The following is a 12,609-nucleotide window of genomic DNA, read 5'->3' on the forward strand; positions in this document are numbered from 1 at the left end:
GGCCAGAGAGAGGAGCAGTGTTACGGGGTATGGATGAGACCCTGGTGTGAGCCTCATCTATGGTGGCGGAGGGGAATCCCCGTTCCCTGAAGAACGAGGACATTTCCGATGCCCTGGTATGAAATGTCTCATCCTGGGAACAGATGCGGCGTAGGCGGAGGAATTGGGAGTAGGGGATGGAGTCTTTACAGGGGGCAGGGTGGGAAGACGTGTAGTCCAGATAGTAGTCCAGATAGTCCAGAAAGTAGATCAACATTTTCCGCCACCTCCAACGTGACCCCACCACTCGCCACATCTTCCCATCTCCCCCCATGTCTGCCTTCCGCAAAGACCGCTCTCTCCGCAACTCCCTCGTCAATTCTTCCCTTCCCTCCCGCACCACCCCCTCCCCGGGCACTTTCCGTTGCAACCGCAAGAAATGCAACACCTGTCCCTTCACCTCCCCCCTCGACTCCATCCAAGGTCCCAAGCAGTCGTTCCAGGTGCGACAAAGGTTCACCTGTATCTCCTCCAACCTCATCTACTGCATCCGCTGCTCTAGATGTCAGCTGATTTACATCGGTGAGACCAAGCGTAGGTTGGGCGATCGTTTCGCCGAACACCTCCGCTCAGTCCGCAATAACCTACCTGACCTCCCGGTGGCTCAGCACTTCAACTCCCCCTCCCATTCCCAATCCGACCTCTCTGTCCTGGGTCTCCTCCATTGCCAGAGTGAGCAACAGCGGAAATTGGAGGAACAGCACCTCATATTCCGTCTGGGGACCTTGCGTCCTTATGGCATTAACATAGAATTCTCCCAATTTGGCTAGCCCTTGCTGTCTCCTCCCCTTCCTTAACCCTCTAGCTGTCTCCTCCCACCCTTCCATCCGCCCGCCCTTGGGCTCCTCCTCCTCCTCCCCTTTTCCTTCTTTCTTTCCCCCACCCCCCATCAGTCTGAAGAAGGGGTTCGGCCCGAAACGTCGCCTATTTCCTTCGCTCCATAGATGCTGCTGCACCCGCTGAGTTTCCCCAGCAATTTTGTGTACCCTCATAGCTTGTTTATTGGCAGCACATTGTGATGTCATTTACGGTTTTTGGAATGTTCACTGCCGCTTGTGTAAATGAGATCCCATTGTGATTGGTGGACTGTGAGATGCCATTGTGACATCACTGGAAGCTGCTAGAAATGTTTCCGTCTCATAGGCAGTTATTATTTTCAAAGTTGACTGTTTTTTAAACCTTTAAATATCAATAACTTGTGAAATATAACATCAAATGTGAAGGAAAATTATTACATCGAACACATACACACACTTCAATAAATAATAAAAAGAGTAAATGGCACTCATCAGATCAAACAGAATATGTGGGAAAAACGTTTTTCGTTCAATAAGAAAGTTTAATACACAAACCTTTCCCTCTATTACTTATGAAAAATTTATGAAGCCTTTCAGAAGATACAAAAGGAACAGCTCCTATTCCTATGATAACAAAGTTGGAAGTGCATGCCATGAAATATTTCAGGATTTCAACTAATTTCTACAAAATCCCTCCAAATCCCTCCTAGCGACACATTTCAGAGTTGAACACTGAGAATACGATGGATTCATGAAAAGGTATACTTTCAAGGGCTGGATTAATCCAAAACAACATTTAGTTGTCACATGAATGGACTCATTATCTTTAATGAGGTACCGTGCATTGCTATTGTTAAAGTAGATCAACATTTTCCACAGAGGTAGCTACTGACAAATCCCTAATCCTCAAACACGTGAAAGAAATTATTGTAATAAATGGTTCTACAACTCAAGAGCTGTGGCAAAAAGTTAAAGGATTTTAAAATTATAATTTACTAGTTGCATCTTGCATCATGAGGTAAATCTATCGGAATATGTAAAGATTTCACCGTTAGTGAATCGTGATTTCGAGATGTGAATCAGACAAACAAGACACACATGCACAGATAAATGGGGAAAAATAAAATAATAATCACATTGTATTACATTATCCATTATTTCAGTGCATCTCAAAAATATTTTAAAATCAACGTTTTTTATAATGAAGGCACTATATTCAAATAAGAGTTTTTCTTTTTTAAACCTTTAGATCGGCTACAAATCACACAGGCAGATGTGTTTACTTTCAGAAACAAGGAACTGCAGGCTGAAATCCTGAGAAAACCACAAAGTGCTGGAGTAACTTTGAAGAAGTCATGCATCTCTGGCGGATATGGATTCATGACGTTTCAGGTCGAGAGTTCTTCAAACTGATTGTAGTGGGGGAGGGGGGGGAAGAAACTTGCAAAAGAGGGGGGGAGGGGGGGGGAAGAAACTTGCAAAAGAGGGGGGGCGGGACAAAGTCTGGCAAGTGATAGGTGGGGACATGTTCATTTGTTGGGATGAAGCATACAAGGACCGTTTAAGAAGCAAAACTAAAAAGGAACAATTTTCAATGAAACAGATCATTTCATACTTGTAAATGATTCTGAGTCAAACAGTATTAAATTCACTCACCCGTTCCTGACCAGCTGTGTCCCAGATCAGAAACTTGTGCAACTCATTTTGATACTGCACAGTTTTTGTCATAAAAGAAGCCCTATAAATTATAGATCAAAGATCATAAATTATACAACATTCAGGAATGGCAAGATACTTATATCTCAAAAGTACATCTTAAAGATATTTTGTATTGCTCACCCTATTGTGGGATTGATGTTCGGGTCGAAACTATCTTCTACAAACCTCCAAACGATGCTGGATTTGCCAACACCTGTATCCTGGGTAAAGAAAAAAAATACATTAATTCATCTCCTTTCAACTGTCCTCATCGAGATGAATATACATGGGAAAGAGAAATAGTCTGTATGTTTTAATATTCTGTTAATTATGTCCAAAAACTGGATCAGTTTACACATTTGAACAAAGTTTAAAAATTTACAAGCCGTGCTAAACCTAGCATTTACTAACTTTTGAAAAGATATGGGCAGAACTCAGTTTGCACGATTGAGTCACTTACAGATGATGGCAAAAGCTGCTTAACAGTACACTATGATGAGATATAACTGGAGTCCGATACGGGTAAAGATATTCAGGACATTAAATTTATTTATTCGAAGAACATTGGTGGAGTCTTTTGAAATTTCATAGTTTACTTATTTTTAAGTCTTAAACAAAATTCTTCATGTTTCCATGGTGGGAATTGAAGGTTTATTCTCAGCAATATTAGTTCAGTAGCATTGTGTTGTGAGACCTGTCCTTGAATGTTAAACACAGATCATAAAAGTACAAAAGAATTACTGTAGTTCAGAAGGAAAGAATGGTACCTTATCCAGACATTAGCACCCAGGCTAAGTAAAATGTATATACGCTTATTATAAAATTATATAGATGCAATATAATATAATATAAAACTGGTTAAAAGGCCTGGAAGACAACCAACCATTGGCTCAGCTATACAATAAAACTCATGCAGAACCTTTTTCACACCTGGCTCAATAGAATGAATTTAAAGCCAGACAAAGTGCCGGAGAAACTCAGCAAGTCAGGCAACATCCTTGGAGGAAATGAACAGAGGACATTTTGGGTCGGGACCGTTCTTCAGACTTGTGTGTTTTGTAATCTACCAGTTATTGTTTCTTCTATAATGTAGATTGAAATGTACATCCAGTAAACTCTAATACCCTTGGCTAAACAGTGACTAGAATGTTTTTAGTCTACCTACTTTGTGCCCTTTGCCGAGATTAAAAATTCTGGTTATTTCCTAACTCAGCCTCCTCACTCCAAATCCTTCACTCCCTTTCAGTATTTATTTACTCCACAATATTTTCATCACAATGATTCTAGAGTTGGAAGAAAACAGAACAAAAAATATTTTTTATAGCCCTGTAATGTCCCTTCTTGGATGCACACAGGTTGGATGCACACAGGCGGACACCGACGTGGCACTATCGGTAGCAATGTTACAAAATTTTGAGATTTTAAAAATCAAGTCTGTAATTTATCCCATCAGATAAAGCATAAAAATAAGTTTAATTTGACACCTAATTCACTTTCATATCTCAAGTATTTAAAAAGTTATGGCCATTTTCATACTGGGAAATGAGCATCTTGTTCCCTATTGATTTTCTATGGACATAACAAAAAAGCTGTGATCGTGAACAGTCAAAAGCCCATAACTTTCTTAAAAATTAAGAGAACTGAATGAAATTTTCAGTTATCATAGATTGAAGCATTCTGAAACAAATATAAAATAATCTTACTTGGATGACCTGAAATTAAAGCATATAATTAGTTAGTTACCTAATTGTAGCTAATTTCAGACTTCAATTACTAGATCTAAACATCTATCCATTTCTTAATAAATGATTAACATTTTTAAATAGCCTAAATGTCCAAATAATATTCACAAATAATTCACAATAAAACATGATTTTTAAATCTCATTTACATTAATTTATAGGCCAAATGGAAGGAATTTAGTGTTTAATTGCTGTAAATAAATGCCCATTTAAATCAGCTTTCCAGTGGGTCCCTGTGGAACGCGCTGGTTTAGAACGTTCACATTGCGCTAGATTTGTGCCCCAAATGCCCAGAAAAATACTGCGGGATTTAATGGGCCCAAATTGAGCTACTCGCAATAGTAAACTTTGTATAAAAGGATCTTTAGAAGCCCTTTTTAATGTAAAAATATACAACCTAACTTCTGCTATTTGCTTTATGAGACCATGCGGTTGCTGACGGTCGCGGGTTTAAAGATTGATTTTTAAACTACTATAACTATTATTCAAGGCCTTTAAACCTAATAATAGCTTTTGCGACGGGGTCTTCCAGCGATTTTTCGTTAATAATTAACTAGGCTGAACATTTTCGATTGGAACAGCTTAGAGAAAATCGCGTTTTAAACCCGCCCCCCTCTAAACGGCGCCAAAATCGCGCACACCCGCAACGGAAGATTTTCAAGGACGCTTCAGGTAGGCTTTGCAACATACCTACTATCGGCCCTACACGATGTGCTATGTCGACATCAAAACAAATACCCGGATGCGGCTATGGTGGTGGCTGGAGATTTTAATAAATCAAATCTCAAAAAGGTCATGCCAAACTTCTACCAACACATCACGTGTGCCACCAGGGGGGGAGAGAACTTTGGACCACTGCTACATGCCGTTCAGGAAAGGCTACAAGGCCGTTTCACTCCCTCCCCTAGGAAAATCTGACCACGCTGCCATTTTCCTGCTGCCGGAGTATAAACAGAGGATAGTTCGGGAAGCGGTAGAGACGAGGGACGTAAAGCGGTGGTCCGACCAGTCAGAGGCCATGCTGCAAGATGCACTGTGATGTCGACTGGAATATGTTCCAAGCAAGTTCCAGTAACGTCAGTGAGTTCGCGGAAGCAGTCACGGACTTCATCGCAACAATAACCGACAACATCATCCCCACAGTAAGGGTAAGCATCTTTCCGAATCAAAAACCCTGGGTGGACAGGTCCGTTCGTGTGGCCTTGAATGCTCGCACTGCTGCCTACAACTCTGGCCTGGCATCAGGAAACATGGACGTCTACAAGGTAGAGTCCTACCGACTGCGAAGGGCGGTGAAGGACGCAAAAAGGAGGTACAGGGACAAGATGGAATCACAGATGGAGCAGCAGGACACCAGAAGCCTGTGGCAGGGGCTACGGACTGTAACCAACTACCGGAGCACCCCACCCTCATCCGCAAGTGCCGGCACCTCCCTAGCTGATGACCTGAACACCTTTTACGCTCGTTTCGAGATGGGCAACAACACCCCAGGTCTGCCGACTATCGACAATACCGCCAGCGGGCTGGCTACCGAAGCTGAAGGGAGGAATGTGCACACATTCTCGCTGTCCGAGCACGACGTGAGGAGGGCTCTGACACGGGTGAACACGAGGAAAGCTGCAGGCCCCGATGGCATCTCGGGGCGAGTACTCAAGTCCTGTGCTACGCAGCTAGCTCCGGTGCTCACTACAATATTCAACCTCTCCCTGGACAAGTCCGTGGTCCCTGCCTGCTTCAAAAAATTCCATCATTGTACCTGTACCAAAAAATGCCTCCCCAGCCTGTCTGAATGACTACCGTCCGGTGGCCCTTACCTCGGTAGTCATGAAATGCTTTGAGAGGCTGGTGAAGAAACACATCTGCGCCTTCCTCCCTCGCAACATGGACCCGTTGCAGTTCGCATACCGTCCGAACAGATCCACGGACGATGCGGTCTCCCAGGTTTTGCACACCGCTCTCTCTCATCTGGACAGCCAGAAGGGGGGCTACGTGAGGATGCTGTTCATAGACTACAGTTCAGCCTTCAACACGATAGTCCCCACCAGACTGGCCGGGAAGCTACTGGTATTAGGGTCAACACCTCCCTGTGTGCCTGGGCCCTGAACTTTCTCACCGCCAGGCCCCAGGTAGTCAAGATGGGAGGGAATACATCACCCTGAGCACAGGATCGCCCCAGGGTTGCGTCCTCAGCCCCCTATTGTACTCCCTGTACACACATGATTGTGTGGCTTGGTTCAGCTCCGACTCAATAATTAAGTTTGCTGATGACACTGTGGTGGTGGGCCTGATCTCAGACAACGATGAGAAGGCCTACCAGGAGGAGGTGGCTGATCTAGCCTCCTCTTGAACATCAAAAAAACGAAGGAGCTGATCGTGGACTTTAGGAGGGCACATCATCCGAGGACGTACACTCCATTGAGGATAAATGGGGATACTGTGGATAGGGTGAGCTGTTTTAAATATCTGGGAGTCCACATCTCTGAGGATATGACATGGACATCACACGCCGCAGCACTCGTGAGTAAGGCAAGGCAGCGCCTTTACCACCTCAGGCAATTGAGGAAATTCAGAGTGTCACCGAGGATCCACGAGTGCTTCTACTCAGCGGCTGTGGAAAGCATCTTGTCCGGAAATATTACCATCTGGTTTGGGAATTGCTCTGCCCAGGACAAGAAGGCTCTGCAGAGAGTAGTGCGTTCGGCCGAACGCACTATGGGAACTTCACTCGCCCCCCTGCAGGAACTATACAACAGGAGGTGCAACTCCAGAGCAAATAAAATCATGGGAGACCCCTTCCACCCCTGCAACGGACTGTTCCAGCTGCTACGGCCAGGCAAACGCCTCCGTTGCCATGCTGTGAGAATGGAGAGGTTGAGAAGGAGTTTCTTCCCAGAGGCCATTCGGACTGTAAACTCCTATCTCACCAGGGACTAACTTTACTGAACGTTTTTCCTTCCAATAATTAATATGTAAAAGAATATGTGTGTGTTTATGATTGTATTCATAGTTTGTTTGTTTGTCTTTTTGCACAAAGTCCGCGAGCATTGCCACTTTCATTTCACTGCACATCTCGTATGTGTATGTGACGAATAAACCTGACTTGACTTGCTCTAATTCCTGGAGATCATCAGGACAATTCTGGCTGGCTAGTAGTCCGAGGCAATGCCTACTTCAGCAGATTTTCCAACAGCTAGTTGTTGATCTTCAATCCACTTTCTGAGCAACAGGAACCAATTTTTATTATCCCTGTATAGATCAGGAGTAAAGCAGAACATGGCTCAGATTTACACCACACGCTGTGCATTCAAGTCACTTGCAATGACACACACACACAAAAATTTGCCAGGTGACTGAACATGTTATGCTTCAACAAAATACGTGGTGCGGGAGTAACTCATCAGGTCAGGCAGCATCAATGGATGCTGGATAAGCGACATTTCAGGTTGGGATTCTTACTCTATCTGAAACATCACCTATCCATGTCTTCCAGATATGCTGCCTGACTCCATGTCTTATTCCAGCACTTTGTTTTGCTCTGGATTCCAGTTATCTGCAGCTCCTTTTTTCTCCATGTCCCAATGCAAGCTGTCTACTAAAATAGGTATTGGTAACATTCAAATGAATGAAAATACAAATCCCTGCAGCGTACCTACACAAGTTGAGCACCAACACCTTTAATTCATTTGCTGATGTATGAATTGTGGACTTATTAAATCTGCAAGAATATGCACTGTTCATGTCCCAAGTGAAGGAAATGATAATAATTATACATCACTTAAATGTAGCAATATTTCATTCTCATAAGTTACACTTCTGAAGCAAATACTTCACACTGGCAGGTAATGAATGAATGCACGCACAAGCTACCAAGCACTTGACCACAAACCTCAATTAAACCGCTTGTCTACAAAACTAGCTTCATTAGTGGATGTAAGATTTCAGTCAATGTGGAGCAAGAGAGATTCAGTACGATTCTCAATCCTGTTAATCTCAAATAAAGATTGCGGTCAACGTCTGCTTAGTACTGTAACATTGCGACAAAATATACAGCTGCATCTTACTTTTGTACATTAATGCCAAAACCTCAGATGTACTAAGGATACAGGTTGGTATCCAATTAGATTAACTAGATCAACTTCTCTCTCTAGTGCAGTAGTTTAGATGCATTCTGATTAAATATTTCAGAATAATTGAAATATGATCAATTAGATTTTGCTCAGTTTTTATAAACTGGCCAAAGTTAGAAAATTGACATTACAATGAGAAACTTATGAGGGGTATAGGGAGTAGTTGAATGCTGGGAGAAGAGAATAAGGGGTGGTCTGTGACGAGGTAGAAGACAGGAGATTAAAATGAGAAAAATCATAGTTCAGCTGAAAAAGACTATAACAAAAGTGACAAAACAGAAGATATCAATTAATATTGATACCAAAGATGGAAATTTTGGACATCTAAATTCAACTATGACTGCATTCTATACAACTAGGCTTGGCTAAATTTCGGTGCACATGGATGGGTTGGGAGTTGGGTGGAGTGGGGTGGTAACTGACATGGATTGGACACAGGCAAAACTGTATTGTGTGCCTGATAAAACTTCAGTGGTAACAATGGTTTGAAATATAGCAGGAAGCACATATCCTTTACCTATTGCCACAGCCACCACTGTCATTCTAGCTGCTGCTCTAGGCCTCTTTAGCCAATCAAGAAAAATTGCAAGTGCAGTAATGTAACTGCTCTGCAGTCAATGAATGGCTTTTCCCCAGTTGCAAGATGCTCGAGATGTCACTATTGTAGGCTCTCACTTTGCAAAACCCTGTTGTTGGCGAGACCTCTTCCCCTACGTGCAGTTCGCTCCATCCAACCCCAATGAGCTCAGAGGTTACAAAAGCAATCAACAATTAAATGCTTGGCTACAACTGATGTCCAGCAGCAGCAGCAGCAGGTAAAGCAATTAGTATTATTTCTGCATGATGTACAATTTAATAATCACACAAAGCAACAAATTAACTGATTGATAGACACAAAAGGCTGGAGAAACTCAGCAGGTCAGACAGCATCTCTTGAGAAAAGGAATAGGTGACATCTCAGATTGAGACCCTTTGTCGACCCGAAATGTCACCTATTCCTTTTCTCCAGAGATGCTGTCTGACCCGCTGAGTTACTCCAGTTTTTTGTATTTTCCTTCGGTGCAAACTAACTAACTGCCTTAATTATAGCAGGCAAAAAACATCTAAAGCCAACACCAATTAATTTTATATACATTATATAATAACTAAAAGTAACAGATTGACTACATTAAAATCAATTGCTACTGTGATAGATTGATGAATATATTGCTATCCTAATCATAAGCACTAAAACACATGCAAAATCTCTTCATTTAGATCAATAGAAGGTATGCACCCATGTTACGTTTGCACCTGTTCAATAAACCATATTGCTGCACCACAAGCAGAGCTTGCCAGAATCCATTGGGGTGAAAATACATTTGCTATTGATTATGCACATGTAAACAGATTTTATTCCATTCAAGTAGGCATGCTGATGGATGTGAATGAAGAATGGAAAAATATGCAGCATTATCATTTATCTCGTATGTTTCCATTTTGCATACAAAAGTTTTAAATTAATATGACAGGAAGTCAAGATGCAACATCTGATAGGGTGGTAGTGATCTAGTGATAATGCATGTGGAACCTACATGTGAGAAACTTTACAATGGCTGACAACAAAATGAGCTCGTGGCAGAATACTCCAATTTCAAGAAAAGTTTAGACAGAAGTATCTCTTCAAACTGTGATACTCTGATGACACTCATTGTCCAGTTTTCAACATATTTTAATATCCACAAAAAAAAAATCAGTATTGCTTGCTTTCAATGCATTGTAAATACATATATTTTGAACACAGGGAAGGTTTCAAGTCTAAATTCCAAACAAAATCAATAACTGTGAATTTTAGTGGAAGTAACCATGTGGGGATATTATGTTGTAGTAATAATAGAGATCATATCCAAAAAAGGCAAGCCTTGGTATTACATCTGGATACAAAGAACACAAGGTAGAAAAGGAGATGATTAAGCAGTACTGGTACTGGTACTGGAGAGAAGGCAGGTACGGGATACTGAGTTGGATGATCAGCCATGATCATATTGAATGGCGGTGCAGGCTCGAAGGGCCGAATGGCCTACTCCTGCACCTAATTTCTATGTTTCTATGAAATGCTGTTGAGCTGGTTAAATCCAAATTATCAAGTGTAGAATTTATATGGTTAGAACTAGAACACTAAAGTTGTATTGTACTAATTGGATTATCAGGCCATCAATTTCTGGGAAGATTAGTGAGGAACATTTTTTCAGTTAGGGATAAGAATGAGTGGTGACAATCCTAATATCAGGTGATAAAAGTGTAAAGATAAAACAGGAAGAATTTATAATATATTCAAGAGATCTTTTTTGAATAATTATAGCCCAGCACCATGCTGGATTTGGTTCCTGGATCAAGCTTCAGTGGGGGAATACAAAGAATACCTTTGTGATAAGGGTTACATTATCAACAGAGAAGTACAATGAAAATTCACATAATTAAATCGAAGGGGAATAATTTCACTGATCTGGACATGGTAAACTTAGACTGACATTTGCCAGGCAAAACTGGAATCTACAAATGAGTGGCCATTAATAAAATGGTTCATGGACATCTGAAGTACATTTCAACAAGAGCACAAAGTAGCACAAAACCAGAGCTAACGGGATGAAGAAGGAGAATATGACACAGAAAAAGAGGTAAAGTGAAGAAGGAAATACGAGGGGCCAAAGAGAGCACGTGAGCCCACTGATAGCAAACGTAACCAGTACTTCAAAGATTTAGCACGATGGTTACAGCTGATTGAGAGACAACAAATGCAATATATTCTTGGGAATACTAAAATTGAATACCTTGCATGCTTTTACAAAGGGAATTGCTACTCAGATTACAGTGAATAGGTAGGGTAGGTGTAAAGTGACAGATATAACCATATAACTATATAACAATTACAGCACAGAAACAGGCCATCTCGGCCTTTCATGTCCGTGCCGAACACTTATTTTCCCCTAGTCCCATCTACCTGCACTCAGACCATAACCCTCCATTCCTTTCCCATCCATATACCTATCCAATTTATTTTTAAATGATAAAATCGAACCTGCCTCCACCACTTCCACTGGAAGCTCATTCCACACAGCTACCACTCTGAGTAAAGAAGTTCCCCCTCGTATTACCCCTAAACTTCTGTCCCTTAATTCTCAAGTCATGTCCTCTTGTTTGAATCTTCCCTACTCTCAATGGGAAAAGCTTATCCACGTCAACTCTGTCTATCCCTCTCATCATTTTAAAGACCTCTATCACATCCCCCCTTAACCTTCTGCGCTCCAAAGAATAAAGACCTAACTTGTTCAACCTTTCTCTGTATCTTAGTTGCTGAAACCCAGGCAACATTCTAATAAATCTCCTCTGTACTCTCTCTATTTTGTTGACATCCTTCCTATAATTAGGCGAACAAAATTGTACACCATACTCCAGAATTGGCCTCACCAATGGCTTGTATAATTTTAACATTACATCCCAACTTCTATACTCAATGCTCTGATTTATGAAGGCCAGCACACCAAAAGCTTTCTTTACCACCCTATCGACATGAGATTCCACCTTCAGGGAACTATGCAGTTATTCATAGATCCCTCTGTTCAACTGCATTCCTCAATTCGCTACCATTTACCATGTACGTCCTATTTTGATATGTCCTGCCAAGATGTAGCACCTCACACTTATCAGCATTAAACTCCATCTGCCATCTTTCAGCCCACTCTTCCAAATGGCCTAAATCTCTCTGTAGATTTTGAAAATCTACTTCATTATCCACAACACCACCTATCTTAGGATCATCTGCATACTTACTAATCCAATTTACTAATATGCTACAAACTGAAAATCAGAAATATGTAATGTTTAAAAAAATGGCAGCACTAGGATGTCACCAATTCTTGACATGATGCATTCTAGGTACCCGAGGGAAAGATGCAAATTGTGTGAGTTCTGACCATAATTGTCCTCCTTCACCAGGGCTATGTCAAAATACTAAAGAATGGTGACTATTACATCCTCAAAAAAGAATGCAAGGATAAACCCAACAATTACTAATGAGCAAGCATGTGAGACGGGGGAAAATCATCACTTTGGACAAATGTGCATGAATTAAAACAAAGTAACATAGATTGTTACACACAATTTAAATTTAACTAAAGTTGCATTGAACTTTATGAAGACCAATGAGAAAAAATGTGGCGATGCCGA

The 12,609-nt window shown here is 41.5% G+C and overlaps 1 protein-coding gene across 1 annotated transcript in view; it reads right to left on the reverse strand.

The window, feature by feature from the left end:
* rab22a (RAB22A, member RAS oncogene family) overlaps nt 1–12,609 on the reverse strand; it is a 41,698-nt gene that overhangs the window by 23,894 nt on the left and 5,195 nt on the right. Inside the window, exons 2-3 of the mRNA XM_033042011.1 lie at nt 2,676–2,755; nt 2,493–2,574 (exon numbers count right to left, since the gene is read on the reverse strand). Of these exons, the coding sequence (XP_032897902.1) occupies nt 2,493–2,574; nt 2,676–2,755 (162 nt within the window). The remainder of the gene's footprint in view (nt 1–2,492; nt 2,575–2,675; nt 2,756–12,609) is intronic.

This window comes from Amblyraja radiata, chromosome 23 (genome assembly GCF_010909765.2).
Source record: "Amblyraja radiata isolate CabotCenter1 chromosome 23, sAmbRad1.1.pri, whole genome shotgun sequence".
Classification (NCBI taxonomy): domain Eukaryota; kingdom Metazoa; phylum Chordata; class Chondrichthyes; order Rajiformes; family Rajidae; genus Amblyraja; species Amblyraja radiata.